The 18,534-nt window shown below is 42.5% G+C and overlaps 1 protein-coding gene across 2 annotated transcripts in view; it reads left to right on the plus strand.

Annotated features, from left to right (window-relative positions):
- dnah9l (dynein, axonemal, heavy polypeptide 9 like) overlaps positions 1–18,534 on the plus strand; it is a 34,501-nt gene that overhangs the window by 8,403 nt on the left and 7,564 nt on the right. The window contains exons 21-73 of one of the 2 annotated variants that reach the window (XM_075483653.1): positions 91–249; positions 363–446; positions 553–711; positions 859–981; positions 1,169–1,291; positions 1,578–1,802; positions 1,887–2,105; positions 2,256–2,426; positions 2,593–2,718; positions 2,810–2,917; positions 2,999–3,130; positions 3,220–3,380; positions 3,831–3,987; positions 4,093–4,238; positions 4,328–4,444; positions 4,538–4,676; positions 5,126–5,218; positions 5,348–5,542; positions 5,867–5,944; positions 6,152–6,284; positions 6,633–6,760; positions 6,925–7,073; positions 7,166–7,316; positions 7,405–7,536; positions 7,641–7,814; positions 7,911–8,115; positions 8,611–8,776; positions 8,900–9,002; positions 9,334–9,471; positions 9,593–9,694; positions 9,805–9,966; positions 10,052–10,135; positions 10,505–10,614; positions 10,722–10,884; positions 11,044–11,167; positions 11,348–11,490; positions 11,581–11,742; positions 12,104–12,163; positions 12,250–12,423; positions 12,527–12,673; positions 12,825–12,938; positions 14,312–14,455; positions 14,718–14,900; positions 15,230–15,331; positions 15,752–15,886; positions 15,993–16,166; positions 16,291–16,423; positions 16,549–16,651; positions 16,891–17,013; positions 17,132–17,336; positions 17,562–17,726; positions 17,848–17,988; positions 18,301–18,471. In XM_075483653.1, the coding sequence (XP_075339768.1) occupies positions 91–249; positions 363–446; positions 553–711; positions 859–981; positions 1,169–1,291; positions 1,578–1,802; positions 1,887–2,105; positions 2,256–2,426; positions 2,593–2,718; positions 2,810–2,917; positions 2,999–3,130; positions 3,220–3,380; positions 3,831–3,987; positions 4,093–4,238; positions 4,328–4,444; positions 4,538–4,676; positions 5,126–5,218; positions 5,348–5,542; positions 5,867–5,944; positions 6,152–6,284; positions 6,633–6,760; positions 6,925–7,073; positions 7,166–7,316; positions 7,405–7,536; positions 7,641–7,814; positions 7,911–8,115; positions 8,611–8,776; positions 8,900–9,002; positions 9,334–9,471; positions 9,593–9,694; positions 9,805–9,966; positions 10,052–10,135; positions 10,505–10,614; positions 10,722–10,884; positions 11,044–11,167; positions 11,348–11,490; positions 11,581–11,742; positions 12,104–12,163; positions 12,250–12,423; positions 12,527–12,673; positions 12,825–12,938; positions 14,312–14,455; positions 14,718–14,900; positions 15,230–15,331; positions 15,752–15,886; positions 15,993–16,166; positions 16,291–16,423; positions 16,549–16,651; positions 16,891–17,013; positions 17,132–17,336; positions 17,562–17,726; positions 17,848–17,988; positions 18,301–18,471 (7,518 nt within the window). Of the gene's footprint in view, positions 1–90; positions 250–362; positions 447–552; positions 712–858; positions 982–1,168; positions 1,292–1,577; positions 1,803–1,886; positions 2,106–2,255; positions 2,427–2,592; positions 2,719–2,809; positions 2,918–2,998; positions 3,131–3,219; positions 3,381–3,830; positions 3,988–4,092; positions 4,239–4,327; positions 4,445–4,537; positions 4,677–5,125; positions 5,219–5,347; positions 5,543–5,866; positions 5,945–6,151; positions 6,285–6,632; positions 6,761–6,924; positions 7,074–7,165; positions 7,317–7,404; positions 7,537–7,640; positions 7,815–7,910; positions 8,116–8,610; positions 8,777–8,899; positions 9,003–9,333; positions 9,472–9,592; positions 9,695–9,804; positions 9,967–10,051; positions 10,136–10,504; positions 10,615–10,721; positions 10,885–11,043; positions 11,168–11,347; positions 11,491–11,580; positions 11,743–12,103; positions 12,164–12,249; positions 12,424–12,526; positions 12,674–12,824; positions 12,939–14,311; positions 14,456–14,717; positions 14,901–14,992; positions 15,041–15,229; positions 15,332–15,751; positions 15,887–15,992; positions 16,167–16,290; positions 16,424–16,548; positions 16,652–16,890; positions 17,014–17,131; positions 17,337–17,561; positions 17,727–17,847; positions 17,989–18,300; positions 18,472–18,534 lie in introns of those variants that run through there. The other variant, XM_075483652.1, reaches the window with a different exon arrangement.

Genomic DNA, 18,534 nt, shown 5'->3' on the forward strand with positions numbered 1-18,534 from the left:
CATTCCAGCTGAAGTAGTCCACGCTGTATGATTAAAGGAAATCCATGAGACAAAACAACTGTAACAGCAGATCAAACTGCCTGTCTCCAGTGCAATCGATCAGTAGCAGTGATGGAGATGGAAATGAAAAAGTTGCAGGACACCGCTGATCTGTTTGAGGTCAGCTTCCCAGAGTACAAGCAGCTGCGCCAGTGTCGCTCTGACATCATACTCGTCAAAGCAGTCTGGGACATGATCGTCTTTGTAAAGGTAGACATATCAAATCAATCATGCTGCAAACATTCTCAAATTATGATCTGAATCCAATTTTTTATTTTTAAGTCGGTAAATAAAATGAATCATGTAATCTCTGTCAATCCTAGACCAGTATAGAGGACTGGACCAAAACTCCATGGAAAGAGATCAATGTTGAGCAGATGGACATGGAGCTCCGGCGTTTTGCTAAAGTATGAGAAGCCTCCATTTTTCACAGCTAGATTCTTTTTTTATTATGCTGTGGTTTGAAATAAGTAAATTCTCCATAGCCACAAGTCTATCTGTTCTGTGTTGAAGGAAATGAAGATGCTAGATAAAGAGGTGCGTGCATGGGATGTCTATACGGGCTTGGAATCAACCGTGAAAAACCTGCTGACTTCTCTGCGAGCCGTCAATGAGCTGCAAAACTCTGCCATCAGGGAGAGGCACTGGCAGCAGCTTATGAACACCACAGGGGTTTGAGAAAATATTTGCCATTTGATTTTTGCATCGTTCCTGTACTGTGGATACATGCATCTACTCTGCAGGTTCCATTAACTCAATTATCTTGATGTGAAATGTGATCACAGCCTTATCGTAGAATGTATGGTTTTCCATCAACAGGTCAGGTTTGTCATGGGACCGGGCACCACCTTGGGGGACCTGTTGGAATTACAGCTTCATCGTGTCGAAGATGAGGTCAAAAGCATAGTGGACAAGGCTGTGAAAGAAATGGCAATCGAGAAGGTGGGAGACTAGTATATTCATGAATTAATCATTTAGATATAAGTATCTAAGCACTGTGTCATTTTTAACAGTTCTAACTCGAGAAGAAAAAGTAGATGACTTGAACTCATCCTTGAAAGTTACATTTTAATCTTAGTTAAAAACAAATATTAACAGCTCCTAACTCCTTTGACATGTACTTTTACAGGTTTTGGCTGAAATAACCCAGACCTGGAGTGTTATGTCGCTGTCATATGAGACCCATTCCAGCACAGGAATCCCTTTGCTCAAAGCAGATGAGAACTTAATTGAGACACTAGAAGACAACCAGGTGACCCCAGTGCATTTTATATTACCTGTTCAAAAGACAAACTCTTCTCTATAATGTTTCGTGTTTATTTACATTTTAATTAGTTTAATTACATTTATTATAAAAGCCTTGGACTCATTGGAGTCACTCTCAGCCACAGAACAGGTAGCTGACCACAAAAAAAAAACATATGCAGAATAAATGGCAGGTGGAGAAATGTTCGTGTTATTTATGTGGCCATGCATCAGAATTGCATTTTGCAAACTTCTGTGTAATCACGTTATACTCATGTTTCATTGGTCTTCAGGTCCAGCTGCAGAACATTCTGATGAGTAAGTACGTGGAGTATTTCCAGACAGAGGTCAGTGGCTGGCAGAGGAAGCTAATGGTGGCTGACCTGGTCATCTCCACCTGGATGTCTGTCCAGAGGACCTGGGCCCACCTTAACAGCATCTTCACAAACAGCCACGACATCCGCTGCCAGCTGGCCTATGACGCCGAGCGCTTTCATGGAATACACGCTGACTTTCAGGTAACGCTACTTACATCGTATTGTATATATTATCATGATCCAAAAAAAAATTCCTTTTTTTTTTTTTGCCCTTCTTCCACTTAGAGTTCGATGACTGAGGTGGTGAAGAACAGTAACGTGGTCGAGGTGACTAACCAGCCGGGCTTCCTTGAAAGCCTGGAAACCTTACAGCAGAGGCTGTCTGTGTGTGAGAAGGCCCTAGCTGAGTATCTGGAGACCAAGAGACTCACATTCCCCAGATTTTATTTTGTCTCTGCTTCAGATCTGCTGGAGATTGTTTCCAAGGGAACACAGCCCAAACAGGTAACAGATCCCAAATCAAGCTATCAGTTCGGTGTATTTTTCTAATCTTGTCTCAGAGTAGTTTATCAAATTAAATGAATAAAGATAAGGATGAAAGACAAAGTTGGAGTTTGGTATGGGTTTATTGGGTGTATGTGTGTGGTTTTCCAGGTGACCAGACACTTGCTGAAGCTGTTTGACAACATTGCAGATCTCCGCTTCAAGGATTCAGACGGGGGCAAAGGAGGGGGGGAGGAGGATGGGGTGGCAGTTGCCATAGGGATGTACAGTCGCGAGGGAGAATATGTTCCTTTCTCAGAGCCTTGTGCATGTGAAGGACAGGTATTGAAAGACAAACATTGATTTCTTTTTTTGTGTGTGTGTTGCCATTCAAAAGTTATCTTTGCTGTTTTCACTGTGTGGTGTAGCATTCTCTCCATTTTGTACATGTTCACAGTTAACAAATTCAATGCTTTTTCAAGCATTCTAATTTGTAGTATTTTTCCAGGCAGAGTGTTGGTTGAGTGCCTTAGAGGGCACCATGCGCTGTACAGTCCGAAAAGAGATACAGGAGGCTGTAGCTGCATATGAGGACAAACCACGAGACCAGTGGCTCTTTGACTACCCTGCACAGGTTTGATGATGCATAGTCTGGAGAATGAACTTTTAATCTTTAAAAAGACATGAATTATGTGTTCTTGGCTTGCTTTTCTTTCCTTAAATAGATCGGGTTAACCGGCAGTCAGGTGTGGTGGGCCACTGATGTAGGCATTGCCTTTGAGAGGGTGGAGGAAGGATTTGAGACGGCTCTCAAAGACTACAACAGAAAACAGGTACCGTTGCACAGAAACAATTTGCTATGCTGGTGAGCGAACACAGTGGCTGTTTTGTTCATAAAGCATTTGGTTTGGTAGATCACACAGCTCAACTCACTGATCCACATGCTGCTCGGAGACTTAACTCCTGGAGAAAGACAGAAAATTATGACTATCTGCACTATCGATGTTCATGCTCGAGACGTGGTGGCCAATCTCATATCTCAAAAGGTAGTTTTTAAAACTATACCTTCCTTTTTCTGTGAGCCTCACAGAAACGATTTGACCCTACTGTCGGTGTTACTGCACGCACCGTTTAGGTAACAACTGGGCAGGCATTTGCATGGCTGTCCCAGTTACGCCATCGCTGGGATGAAGAAACAAAACACTGTTATGTTAACATCTGTGATGCGCAGTTCCAGTTCAGCTATGAATACCTGGGGAACACTAACAGACTGGTCATCACCCCACTCACTGACAGGTAAACCAACATGCTTTATTATATGCTCCCCACATACACAGAATGTAAACACTGATAATGATAAATATTGTAAACTGGGCAAAGACCGACATTAATAATGGACTCCCTTTGCCTAGCAACAACAAACAAGGCCACTCAAAGCACTTAACATGTAAATGCTCAGTCAAGCTGTGCGGTGCTTAGAAGTAGGAAGCGCCCACGCAAATGTAAAATACAAGTCTTGAAGGAGGGAAACAAGTGCTCACTGTCTCTGTCCTGCGATCAAATAAAGAGGAAAAACACAAACATCCTAGTCTTTCAGTCCTCTCACCGTACATCGAATTACACTTTTATTTTGATGCTACAACGTTTCAAAAACCATATCTCAGTTGAAACTAGGTTGTCTTAACTGTGGTTATGACTCACTTTATTTTCTTTTGTGATCTTACATCTCAACCCCACCCCTGTCAGGTGTTACATAACCCTGACCCAGTCCCTCCATCTGACTATGAGTGGTGCCCCGTCAGGTCCAGCTGGCACTGGTAAAACCGAGACTACTAAAGATCTCGGACGCTCCCTCGGCATCATGGTATATGTGTTCAATTGCTCGGAACAAATGGACTACAAGGTAGCATGGATTGCAGAGATTTTCCTCTCCATGTCAGTTTATGCACTTTTACTCCATTTCTATAGATACTTCTTTAAGCTTTTCTTAATCTGTCTCCATCCTCAGTCTATAGGCAACATCTACAAGGGTCTGGCTCAGACAGGAGTGTGGGGTTGCTTTGATGAATTCAATCGGATCTCAGTAGACGTTCTGTCTGTGGTTGCTGTGCAGGTCAAGACTATACAAGATGCTGTACGCAACAAAAAACAGAGGTATAGGTGTATCAATATAGCCTTCCTATTCATTTGTCCGCTGATATGTCTGACTTACACAATCTGCACTTGCTACTGTGTGAATGTAGGTTCCATTTTCTGGGAGAAGAAATTGAGCTGAAGCCAACAGTGGGGATCTTCATCACTCTAAACCCAGGTTATGCTGGCAGGGCCGAGCTTCCAGAGAATCTTAAGGCACTATTCAGGTGTGATTTATTGTGAGAAAGAGGAGACTTTTAGTGTAAGAGTTAACAAATGTCAAAGATGACTATTTATTATCCAATTTGCTTAAAATTCAGGCCCTGTGCAATGGTGATACCGGACTTTGAGCTCATCTGTGAGATCATGTTGGTGGCTGAGGGGTTCATTGATGCACGTCTGCTGGCACGCAAGTTCATCAGCCTTTACACTCTCTGTAAGGAGCTGCTGTCAAAACAGGTGCCAACATAACAGTAATTTGTCAAGACATATAAAATACTATATCTGTTCCCTGTGCTGCTTTAGGATGCGAGCGTGAATGGTAAAGGACACAAATGGGACTAGAAGGAATCGTATTGGGTGAAGAACAAATTGATTTGAACTAATTGAGTTCTACCTTTTATCATATAACAAAGATTGACTTTTTTTTTCCATTTATAAGATGCCTACCTTGTTCCATCTGTGAAGGCTAAACATGATACTCTACATTCTCCCAAAATCTTTAGTGTATAAGTAATAGTGTGGTGAACATATATGAACACAACTAGCAGGTTCTCCACAATACAGTGTGGTGCCCCGACTGCAAACTACTACTAAAAGGCCTCTAAACATCAAGTATCCCAGATACATAAAGAAGACAACAAGACACATATTATCCATCATGTTAAGTGACATGTTATTTTGCACAGGATCATTATGATTGGGGTTTGCGGGCTATCAAATCAGTTCTGGTTGTTGCTGGATCGCTTAAGAGAGAGGAACGTAGCAGACCCGAAGAACAGGTGTGCTTCACTTTATCGTTCACACGGAAAACAAGTCTGTTCAATTGCATGGCTTTGTCTGCACATGTGAGCCCATTAATGCTTTTGCTTTTTGGCTTTAGAACTGTGATGCCATCACTGTCTCTCCAGGTGCTGATGCGGGCCCTGAGGGACTTCAACCTGCCGAAGATAGTCACCGGTGACGTGCCCATATTCCTCGGGCTGATCAGTGACTTGTTTCCTCAGTTAGACGTGCCCAGGAAGAGAGACCCTACACTAGAAAGTGCTGTCCGGCAGTCGGTCAGTGAGCTGCGCCTGCAGCCTGAGGAAAACTTCATACTTAAGGTGCCTCTTTCTTTGGAATATCTTAAGATGTCTTAATGTTACTGTCTGTTTTGTAGTCATTTTTTTGCATCGATGGTAGAAATGTTGTAGACTGTGTTTATCGGATAAATATCACCCTTCACCAATTGTTTACGCTGAGGCGGTTTGGTTCTGAGCTTCTAGTTTTAAAAGAACGTTAGATGCGATAAATCATTTCCTAGAAGACAGACCTGTTTGGTGATGAAATGATTTGCAAATTTGTAGTTGACGAAGTTGTGCTACAAAGGATATTAAGAATCAGTTATGTGATGTAATGTTGAATATTGTGACACTGTGTGTTGGCAGGTGGCCCAGCTGGAGGAGCTGCTGGCTGTCAGACACTCTGTGTTTGTTGTAGGTGGACCAGGCACTGGAAAGAGCCAGGTTCATTTCTCAAGAACAACTACATCAATTAAACTCCATTCAAAATTTTAAAAAAAATTATTTTTATTCTTAAAGATGCTCAATGTGTGTCTAACCCTTCCTTTTTTTTTCCATCCTCCCAATTTACTATTGGACTAGCACATTACTGTGAGGGACAACGAAGGGTCACGCACTGTGTGTCCTCTGTTTACGCTCTTTATTTTCTAGATCTTGAAGACTCTCCACAGGACCTACGCAAACATGAAAATGAAGCCAGTATGGAATGATATTAACCCCAAAGCTGTTACCACAGATGAGTTGTTTGGATACCTCCACCCTGCTACCAGAGAGTGGAAAGATGGTGAGGGGCTCGGGGTATATAGAATGGTTTTACTGAGCAATGAATAATGATTAAGTTAATGATTTGTTTCTGCAGATTTTTGGGTTGTTGTCAAATTATATTGGGGCCACAGCCACAATTTATAATCAAATTTCCTCTTTGAATTAATTGGAAATGTGAAGCACCTTTTGCTGTCGGAGTTGCTTTCCTAGGAAATGACTCTGCCACTATTTTAGAAAATGACTTTCTTTTCTTATTGTTTTGTTTTTGTTATTATGTAGTATTTTTGCCTGGGTGATGGTCCATTAATGGAACGATGTAAAACTAATCATATTGATGTAAGCATGTATGCTTTACTCTTCACTTCAGGTCTGTTCTCCTCCACCATGAGAGAGCTGACCTCAGTGGCCCATGATGGACCCAAATGGATTGTTCTGGATGGTGATATTGACCCTATGTGGATCGAATCTCTTAACACAGTGATGGATGACAATAAAGTAAGAGTTTCAGTCTTTTCCATAATTTTGTCTTTTTTTCCGGGGAGGTGAATGTACTTTCATTTTTGCATTAACCAGCTAAAGGCCAAGCAAGTATTTAAGCATATATTTTATTTCTTAGTGCCAGTCACTCTGTGGATGCATAGTTATTTTACTCTGTGCAGGTTCTGACTCTTGCCAGCAATGAAAGGATCAGTTTGTCCTCGTCCATGCGTCTGCTCTTTGAGATCTCTCATCTGAGGGCTGCTACTCCAGCCACAGTGTCCAGGGCAGGAATACTCTATGTCAACCCACAGGACCTTGGCTGGAGCTCGTAAGACTCACAAAAGCAAAAACCCCAAACGTGCACATATATTGATTGATGCTCACTTTGGCTAAGCAATGCTGCCTTTTCTGTGTTCTCAGCTACGTGACAAGTTGGATAGACACCAGGCAGGCCCAGTCAGAGCGAGCCAACCTCACTATTTTGTTTGATAAGTATGTGCCGTACTGCTTGGAACAGGTCCGCTGCAACCTGAAAACCATCACTCCCGTTCCAGAAAACAGCATGGTGCAGGTGTGGTCTTATGACATGTAATTTGAATCAACAGATGAGCTCTTACCTGTTCAGTGAAGCGTAGCGTCTCTGTATGTAACCCAATCAGACACTGTGCTCCCTGCTGGACTGCCTGTTGACAGAGGACAACACTCCGGCCGACTCTCCTCGCGAACTGTACGAGATCTACTTTGTCTTCGCCTGCGTCTGGGCTTTTGGAGGCGCTCTCTTTCAGGATCATGTGCGTGGTGACTAATGTTTGCAGTATTTTACATTGGCAATAACCCTATTGTTCACATTGGTTAAACACTGGATGACATTGTCCTTACCCAACTCCCATTTCAGCTGTATGACCACCGTGCTGAGTTCAGCCGTTGGTGGTCCAAAGAGATGAGAGCAGTGAAGTTTCCTTCTCAGGGCACCGTGTTTGACTATTTCATTGACTCCGAGACTAAGAAATTTACACCCTGGAGTGAGAAGATGGTGCCGTTTGAGCTGGAGCCTGATGTCCCGTTGCAGGTGCGTGGTTGCACTGACAAATGTACCTGGCTGTATAAAACATAAAGGAATTACCGCACATTGTTTCTCAGTCAGGTTATGCAATGTCTTTTTCAGACTGTGCTGGTCCACACCCCAGAAACCATCTGTCTGACCTACTTCATGGACCTGCTGCTCCAAAAAGGCAAACCTATCATGTTAGTGGGCAACGCAGGAGTGGGCAAGACCATCCTTGTGTCTGATAAAGTCAGCAAGCTGAAGGAGGACTACATGGTGACAAAAGTACCCTTCAACTACTACACTACATCAGCCATGCTGCAGCGTAAGAGACACCAGAATGAGCACAAATGTTTGAGGGTAGTGCTTTTAAAAACGTGCATAATCACCTCAAAAAGATGTTGTTTTACTTGTATGGGTGCAAGTGTACAAAACATTTTGTGTGTTGATGTCCAAATAGCTTTCTCATTAATTGAAGCTTTCCCTACTTTATTCAGTTTAATTTCTCTTCATATTACGATGAAAACCTTTTCATGTACTAAGGATTATCTTTTCACGATCATATTATGTGAATAGCAAAAGCCGGGCTGCAGATAAGATTTTAAACTCTGTATTAGGTGCATCTTATTGCAGTACTTAACAGATTTTGCCCATTTCTGCTAGCTGAGTCACATTATCTTACAAGACTTTTATTCAGAGCTGTGAAACTGATTTATTCTTGAATTATTCATTTTTTCTTCTGAAAGGCCATCTGTGATTCACACATTTTTTTGCCAGTGAATAATTCTCAGTAAACACTGTTGCATTATATGGACCTCAGGTGTCCTGGAGAAACCTTTGGAGAAGAAAGCCGGCCGTAAATTTGCTCCTCCTACAGCTAAAAGGCTCATCTACTTCATAGATGACCTCAACATGCCTGAGGTGGATGTTTATGGGACCGTCCAGCCACACACACTCATACGACAGCACCTTGACTACAGCCACTGGTAAGACTGGTGAGACATGCTCACACACTCCTGCTACTATTGAAATGTAAAGCTGTAAAAACCAAACACTGTTCACAGCTAGTTTGTGGTTTAGTTTGATCTAATTAAGCTGGAATGTTTTAGGTACGACAGACAAAGGCTGGTATTGAAGGAAATACATAACTGCCAGTATATCACCTGCATGAACCCAACAGCTGGAAGCTTCTCTATCAACCCCAGACTGCAGGTACAGCCAGACATACTGTATATGCAAGGGAGAATTCCTCACTCACACTATACTGCATTTACAAAAACACCCATGCATTTTCTGCTCAAACTATTCTCTGTTACCATGACATTTCGTAAAATGTGTTGGAGTGCATTACACATCAATCAGTGGTGGAAAGAATATCCCGTTTTTTCACAGTAATGATAAACAGGCAAAAACGCTTAAAAGCCAAAACATTTTAATGTCCTTGAAAAAAGATGACTAATTAATACCTTAATCTGGTTCATAAAAAAAAAAACATTTTAGAAGTAGCTCTAAAAGTAGATTGATTGATTTCTGTCTATTTCAGAGGCATTTCTCAGTGTTTGCGGTACATTTCCCGAGTGCTGGTGCGTTGGCCACCATCTTCTCCAGCATCCTGTCAGCTCACTTCCTTCAAGGGGGTTTCAGCTATGGGGTCTCTCGCTCAGTTGGAACTCTCATACAGGTACATCTACAGTATCAGGGAGGCGTTTTTCTACTTTAAAACATTTACTCATTTATCGTACGCACGCAAACGCTACCTGTCCGTCTCGCTTGTGTCTATGTTTTTGGTCGCGCTGTTCCAGGCAGCTATCTGTCTGCACCAAAAGATCAGCCAGAACTTCCTTCCAACAGCCATACGCTTCCACTATATCTTCAACCTGCGAGACCTCTCCAATATATTCCAGGTGAAAAATATGAAAAATAAGCCTGCTTTTAATTTGAAATATTGCTGTGTTTATTTAAGAAGTCAATCTGTTTGCATTGGATTTTTTTCTCATGATTTCCTGATGTGTAGGGCATCCTGTTTGCCCTACCAGAGAGTATCCGTTACCCCATGGACTTGGTTCACCTGTGGCTCCATGAGAGCTCCAGGGTCTACTCTGACAAACTAATGGAGGAGAAGGATGTGGAACTCTTCAATAAAATCCTGCTGGATACTGGCAAAAGATACTTTGAGGCAAGTTAGGGACGACATTTAGTGAAGGCGTCATCTTTTGTATTTTTATGTGTTTGTTATTTGATTTTCTGCCGGTTTGCTGCAGGGAATAGACGAATCCGTCTTTATCCACCAACCTTTGGTGTACTGTCACTTTTCCCAGGGAGTGGGAGAGCCACGCTATCATCAGGTTTGACACACACACACACACAGGCATCCACAAACACATTAAGTCAGAGCGTGTCTTGTTGCTACTTTCAGGCATCTGTTTATTCTTCTTTAACAGAAGTGACTAAACCGGGTGAGACCATTTGTTTATCACTTAAATCAATTTATCGCATAGTTTTTCCACTGATTATGTACTCAAAGCCTTTATGGCTGTCATGTTTGATCTGTCGGAAAAAACGTGTGGGTGAAAGTACAGTCATTAGCAAACTAATTGCCTTTCTTTTCTACATGGGTAGCTTCAATTGTTTACATATCAGGATGTCACTACATATATAGTAGTGACACGGAATGGCTGGCTGAAGTTAATTTCTTTATTTGGCCTCCTTGTCAGGCTTCAGACTGGGAGAAGCTCCAGAAGACACTGGCTGATGCTCTGGAGCATTATAATGAGCTGCATGCTGTCATGGACCTGGTACTTTTCGAAGAAGCCATCCAGCATATGTAAGAAAAGCATGCAGATGTCCATATAGAATCTACAGTCAGAAACATACAGTTGTAACGTGTGCATAAAAAGGATTGCAGAGATGAGTTCAGACGTTTGCGTTCAGCTGTCGGATCAGTCGCATCCTGGAGGCCCCGTATGGTAACGCCTTGCTGGTGGGAGTCGGGGGAAGTGGGAAGCAGAGTCTGTGTCGACTGGCTGCCTTCCTCAGCTCGCTGGAGGTTTTCCAGATCACGCTGCGTAAAGGATACGGCATCAGTGACCTTAAGGTGAGCAACAAATACAAAACGTCAACGCTGCTTTTGTTTCTGTTTTTTTAATCATTTATCAATTGATACTCGCTCACACGCTGTCAAATATTTTAGTAACACCGAACTTCTTGTCTTTCCTACTTTAATTCAAAATGTCAACATTTGAATTGCCCACAGAGTGATTTATCAGCATTGTATATAAAGGTGGGAGTAAAGAACATCGGGACAGTATTCCTTCATACAGATGCCCAGATTCCAGATGAACGCTTCCTGGTGCTCATTAATGACATGCTGGCTTCAGGTTTGTCTACACTGTCTATGAGTGTTGAGAATCAGAGCATTTCTGTGTATGAAATCTTATCTAAATTCAATTCTTTGCATTGAAATTTTTTTTATTCTGAGTTAGCACATGGATGACATTTTTTTGCATCGCTGGGCTTGTAAGGGACAAATAAATACTGAGAGTGTGTTGTATTTTCAGGAGATATACCTGACTTATTTAGCGATGAGGAAGTGGATATGATTGTCACATCCATCAGAATGGAGCTAAGGGCATTAGGACTCATAGATAGCAGGGACAACTGCTGGAGCTTCTTCATTGAGAGAATACGAAGACAGCTCAAGGTCGAAGCAACAGTCTGCTTTTAAATTTTCCCATCTCAGAAAAATGTTCTTTGCCCTTTACCTCAGCTTCTTCCTCCGTCTCTCCACCAGGTCGTCTTGTGTTTCTCGCCAGTCGGTTTCACGTTGCGAACACGTGCACGCAAGTTTCCTGCTCTGGTTAATTGTACTGCCATAGACTGGTTTCACCCATGGCCTCAGCTTGCTCTGCAGTCTGTTAGCTCTACCTTTATTGAGAAGATACCTGGGCTGGAGGTAAGGAAAACTTTGGTTTTTATTTTGGTATCGGTTTGGTATTTATTTTTACTTTATACCAGATATTCAACCACTTCTCTTGAGGAGAACTAAAATGCACGCGTAAAAAGTGCCAAATTGTTTAGAAAAGTTAACTTTCAAGAACTACACAACTATAAAATCACGTTGATAACCATGCTCATGTCTTAAACAGTAAAAATAGACATTGATATTACATTCTTAAATATTGAAAGATGTAACAATATCCATGTCTTTGTATTCTTCCAAAATTCGTTTATGTTAACTCTCTCAAGAAAAGTGGGCTTACTCTTGTCATGCAATATAAATCGCTTCAATCCATGTGTGTATTTATGCTGCGCAGCCCAGCATTAGAGCATCTATCAGTGAGTTCATCTCTTACGCCCACGCGAGTGTCAATGAGGTGAGAGCTATTGCAAAGCACTGTGAGCGATAAGCACTCCCGCTCTTTTCTTTGACCTGATTTATCGCTTTTTTTTTTTCCTAAAGGTGAGCGTCAAGTACCAGCAGAATGAGAAGCACTTTAACTACACCACTCCAAAGAGTTTCCTTGAGTTCATGAAGCTATACGACAACCTTCTTGGGAAGAAACGCACAGAGCTGACCCAGAAGATGGATAGATTGGAGAATGGACTAGAGAAACTGCTGAATACGGCATCGCAGGTCAGAAAATATATACCATACAGCACTTTTTTGTATTCATTTGATGTCTCTGTCCCGGCACATTGTCTCAAACTTTCATTATCTGCCTTTGGTTTTTTTTCAGGTGGAGGATCTCAAAGCCAAGTTAGCAGTGCAGGAGGTGGAGCTGTGGCAGAGAAACACAGACATCGAAGCGCTCATTGCTAAAATAGGACAACAGACAGAGAAGCTCAACCTAGAAAGAGCTGTAGCTGATGCGGAGGAGCAAAGAGTAAGAGTGTGTGATTCTGGGGCCTTTCAAGCTACTTTGTCAGGGGAAAAGGGTCAACAGAAATTAGATAGAAGTGAAGCAATGATAAGCCAAGCTTGCAGCACAGAAATTACAGTAGATTACTTTGTTGTATGCTCTTGTGATTGCTCAGGTAGCAGCAATTCAAGCAGAAGTGACCAAACAACAGCAGGAGACAGAGGAGGATTTGGCCAAGGCTGAACCTGCCCTACAGGCAGCCAACACAGCCCTCAATACACTTAACAGAGTAAAGTGCTTTCATCCACGTAAATGTAGGGACCTGAGTCCACCGTGCTCTACACTTGGTTTATTGGGGCCTGCCATAGCATTGCATAGGAGAGCACTGCATAGCATTGCAAAGCAATGCTATGCAGTGCCTCCATGCAAATGCATGGCAAGGCACCTATTACTATTCCGTTGGCAAAAGTCTATGGGATTTAACATTGAAAACGTGTCTCTTTATTTATAGGCTATATTTATTCTTCCGTCCACATTACGGGCCCGCACATCCCAACAATATATATATCAAAACGACCGGCTCGATGAGTTTTCGCGGGCTATTACTTTTATTGAAGATTGGAGTTACCATGGCGACGTAATAAGCAAAAAACAGCCCCCCAAAGCCCCCCTAGGAATAAACAGGGGGATGACCTGGAAAAATCCTAAAAAACCCTAAATTTTAAGCAGTTACTGTGTCATCATGCATTAACCTAGAAACACCATTCAAATGTCAGTTTGTAGATACGTCTGTGCTGTGTTCAGAAGTGAAGACGCCATGTCGATACCTGCTACGGATTTCCCACAGCATGCCTCCAAGCGACCCAAAGTTATGGCCAAAATCTGCAAAATTTGAATTTTTAGAGCACAACTGCCATTTCATTAGAGTGTGGGAAGAGCCCCTCAGAGCAAAGACCTCAAATCCCCATTTTAATTCATCCAATTCTCAAAATCTCAGAAGCTCCTGCAGCCCTTCTTTCTCTCATCCGTGCTTTCACTGTGAATGTGCTACAGATCTGAAACGCGGGAATATTGAAGTCCAAAGGCGTCCCTCGCTCATTCTGCGAGAATTTTTTCCATAGCTCTTACGGTTTCCAAATGGGAAGCATCTGTTCATAGAGGTTTTTTGGCTCTGAGAAGCCTGAGTCTCATATAATTAGTGTAGCAGCAGCTGGGGCAGCTTAACTGTCAGTTAATTGAAGGAGATTAATTACTGTTTGAAACTACAGGTTTAACCGCTTTAAAGGGACAGTTCGCCGCTTTAAAGGGACAGTTTGCCTCTTTAAAGGGACAGTTCGCCGCTTTAAAGGGACAGTTCGCCTCTTTAAAGGGACAGTTCGCCGCTTTAAATTTTTTAATTTAAACGGCTTTGATGCCGTTTAGGCTTGAATGCTTCTTCTTTAGGCCTTGCTAACCATTCCTGAGCAGTCGTGATTGGTTCAGCGATACGCACACTTTGGCAGGCCCCTTCTAAATTTCTTCAGAAATGTTCTAGTTTGTCTAATCTTATTTCATCCATTTTATTCAGTTTCATTTGTAAGTAGCAGGAGAACTGAAAGGATAATCCATCTCCTAAAAAGAAAAAAAAGGTTACATGGACGTTTGTGTGTCTGTGTGACCCAGTTGAACCTGACAGAGCTGAGGACATTTCCCAACCCTCCAGCTATTGTCACCAACGTCTCAGCAGCTGTTCTGGTGCTGCTGTCTCCCCAAGGCCGAATCCCCAAAGATCGCAGCTGGAAGGCCTCAAAGATGGTTATGAGCAAGGTGATGATTTACAGTGAGCTTTTCCACATAAATCACCAAATGTCATAAAGTCTTCTAATCTCAGCTTAATGCTATCCTGAATAAAACAAAGAAAAGTATGAAAAAGGAAGTTATAAAGTTAGAAGTTCTGTGTTGTAGCTGTTCACTTTTATGTCCTCTTTCTGAGTTCCTGCACATAATTCATAATAACGTTCATAGATATGAATGCATGAATAATGTAATGTGACATGGTTTTGTCTAATCCACACAAATGCATGTTCAGGTGGATGATTTCCTGCAGGCTCTGGTGAACTTTGACAAAGAGCACATCCCTGAAGCCACGGTGAGGTGTGTGAGAGACGAGTACCTCAGTGACCCAGAGTTTAACCCTGAGTTTGTCCGACAGAAAACTTCAGCTGCTGCGGGCCTCTGTGCCTGGGTGATCAACATCATACGCTTCCATGAGGTACCCACACAAACCCAAGCTGTCACAAATAGTTCGAGTCACCCACGCTAAGTCCGTAGGTGATGTTCCAATCCTGTGTTGTTGTTTGACAGGATTATTTTCTTTCTCCCCATCACTTGTGCTGCCTTCGATAGATTTTTGTAAGTACATGGACACCATCCTGTCCTTCTAGGATTTTAAAATTGACATTGAGTGTGCTGGTAAAGGTCAACTGTATGGTGTTTTATGATATCTCGAAGCCCTCTTTCAATGTATTTTATTTTAAGTGAAAGGTTGTACTGCAATTTCCTCCCAGAAGTAAGTGTGTGCTTGTTTGTGCATCTGTCCAGGTCTTATGTGAGGTGGAGATGAAGAGGATGTGTCTGTCTCAGGCTAATGCAGATTTGGCTGAGGCTGCCGAGAAACTTGAAGCCATCAGGAAAAAACTTGCTGTGAGTCTTTGAAATCATAGATTTTTTTCTTTTTACTTACGTCATTGTAGGTAAGTAAAATGGATTTTTGTTAACAGTAATTATTTATTACCAACAAAAATGGCAGGAACCTGCATTTTATCGATGTTTATGCTGCAGATGTTCGGCAGGCCCTGGAACATAAACTTCTCGCTTATAATTGTGACACTATCACTTCTCCTGCAGTAACATCTGAGTTGCAGTTGCTCTGGAAAATGTCTGATTCGCTTCAGCTGTTCATAACCTGAACCCCTTCTTTGGTATATTTTAGAAAAAAATATATTTTAGAAAAAGTTTGATGCAGGCTTTTAAGGTTTTTCAATTTCCTCTGATTACATTATTGTCTGGCTCATATAATATAGTTAAATTTGCAACAGAGGAAGATTTTCTCGTCTTTCTTAGGAACTGGATAGTAGTCTGGAAACGCTGACAACAGAATTTGAGAAAGCCACTTCAGAGAAGCTTCGCTTTCAGGAAGAGGTCAACCGTACTAACAAGACAATAGAGCTAGCCAATCGGCTGGTTAAGGGATTGGAGGTGGGTACACATAAATCAAATGGTAGCAGGAGATATCATTTATTTTTCATGTTCACTGTGTGTCATGACAGTCAATCAATGTGGAGGACGTGTGTGTGTCTTTCAGAGTGAGAATGTACGCTGGGGCCACTCAGTGGCTCAGTACCACGAACAGGAAGAAACTCTCTGTGGGGATGTTCTCCTAACTGCAGCTTTCATCTCTTACGCCGGCTCCTTCTCCAAGAAGTACAGGAGAGAGCTGCTAGAAAACCTCTGGATGCCGATTCTGCTCAGCCAGAAGGTTACACAATATTACCCACAGTTATTCTGTAATTATGATTACTCCCTGTTCGGGGTTAAGTTCACTTCTGCATCATCCCTGTATGAATATATGAATACAAACCTCTTTTATGTTTTTTCATCAGGTGCCCATCCCTATGACAGGGGGGTTGGATCCTGTGTCAATGTTGACTGATGATGCAACAGTGGCCCAGTGGAACAACGAAGGCTTACCGGGAGACAAAATGTCCACTCAGAATGCTACTATCCTCATTAACTGTGAGAAGAGGTTTTAGATGTACCTCGCCTTCTTAGAACAGTGGTGGCTCTCTCTTTCTAACATTCAGAGTGGTGCCGTGCAGGCTTTGCTTTGCGATCTCCTGGTAATGTGTGTGTTGTTGCAGGTGAGCGCTGGCCTCTTGTCATTGACCCTCAGCTGCAGGGCATCAAGTGGATCAAGAGTCGCTATGGTAACAGCCTCAAGGTTGTCAGCCTAGAGCAGAGAGGGTGAGGGTTTCAGTCTTTACTATCCTGAAGTCCTGATAAGTGCCTCCAGTTTAGATCTCTCACATACTTTTATATACCAGCCACATTGTGCATAAATGTACTTGCTGAAATCAATCATTTCTATGTGTGGGAAAGCTTTTAAAGCAGAGGAAGCGCAAATAGAGGAGGTACATTTGCATAACACACCATTTATTACTTTCTGTCACATTTCTATCTTTTACTGTTCCGCATTGTTCCAGATACGTAGACGTTATTGAGCAGGCTGTAGTGGCAGGTGACACTGTGCTCATTGAGAACCTTGAGGAGACTATCGACCCTGTTATCGACCCTCTTCTGGGGCGACACACGATCAAGAAGGGCAGGTAACACACTGACACTGAAGTGAGCGTATGTATGGGAAAAAAAAAATCCCACCATTTGTTCCTCGTAGTTTTGCTCTCTTCATCACGCTCTTCTCCTCTCACGTTCTTTGTGCTGCAGCTGTATAAAGGTTGGGGACAAAGAGTGTTTCTTCCACCCGGGCTTCAGGCTGATACTTCACACAAAGTTGGCCAATCCTCACTACAAGCCAGAGATCCAAGCCCAAACCACCCTCATCAATTTTACGGTGACCAGGGACGGGCTGGAGGACCAGCTCCTGGCACAAGTGGTGAATCAAGAGAGACCAGATCTTGAGCACCTAAAGGTGGGATAGAGTAGTTTTCAGTTTTCTCTGATGCTGCATCACAGGGCAAATAGTTGAGGCTTCACCTTCGTGCTCTTTCATACCAATGAACATCAGTGTTTTTTGTTTTTTTATTATATTATATTAATCATGTTATGATAGTATTGAATTACTGGAATTGGCCACCCGTTTGGGTTCCATTTAGTCTTTTTAAAATGTCGAGTTGTTTACACAATCTCTCTGCAGAGTGAACTGACAAAGCAGCAGAACATGTTTAAGATTGAGCTGAAGCTTCTGGAGGATGAGCTGCTCACCAGGCTGTCCGCAGCAGAGAGTAACTTCCTTGGTGACAACATGCTGGTGGAGAAACTTGAAACCACAAAGCACACTGCTGCCGAGATTGAGATGAAGGTAAACGGGTGCATGCCTAGTTGTGATAAAGTGGTATAAGATCACTTATATAACTTGAATTCTCCACCCACTTACATCTTCTACTTCTGCACCCTGTTTCCTTATCACCTCTCATTCTCAGGTTCTTGAAGCAAAAGTTAACGAAGTGAAGATAAATGAAGCCAGAGAGCACTACCGTCCTGTTGCCGTCAGAGCCTCTCTGCTGTACTTCATCATGAATGATCTCAGCAAGATCAACCCTATGTATCAGTTCAGCCTCAAGGTAACCAGAGGAGATAGATGGGAGCTTACTTACAGCTTAGAAACGAACAAACTCCATTTGAGGCAGGCAAAAGTGCCTATTGACTTGGTGCTGTGTCTCCAGTTTAGATGCTACAACACAAAAGAAACAATTGCTGTTATCCATCTCTGAAAGGGATGTTGTGCGATTTGTAATGAGGACTTCATGGTAAATCTGGAGGAATAAGATGAAATATTTAGGTTAACAGAAAATATTTAAAGTGACATGCATGCAGCTAACCAACTACCAAGTGACAAAGGATCCCCACAAAATGATTCCTCCTCTTGCACGCAGGCTTTCAATGTCGTTTTCCACAAGGCGGTGGAGATGGCGGAGGCCTGTGAGGACGTAAAAAGCAGAGTTAACACGCTGATAGACTGCGTTACGTACTCCACCTTCAACTACATCAGCAGGGGTCTGTTTGAAAGAGACAAGCTCATCTTTACTGCGCAGCTCGCTTTCCAGGTGTGTACAAGTTTGTGTCTGCTCTGGGGATAGATGGAGTTTTCTCTCTGACTGCGTTCTCCT

Source organism: Odontesthes bonariensis, chromosome 14 (genome assembly GCF_027942865.1).
Source record: "Odontesthes bonariensis isolate fOdoBon6 chromosome 14, fOdoBon6.hap1, whole genome shotgun sequence".
Lineage (NCBI taxonomy): Eukaryota > Metazoa > Chordata > Actinopteri > Atheriniformes > Atherinopsidae > Odontesthes > Odontesthes bonariensis.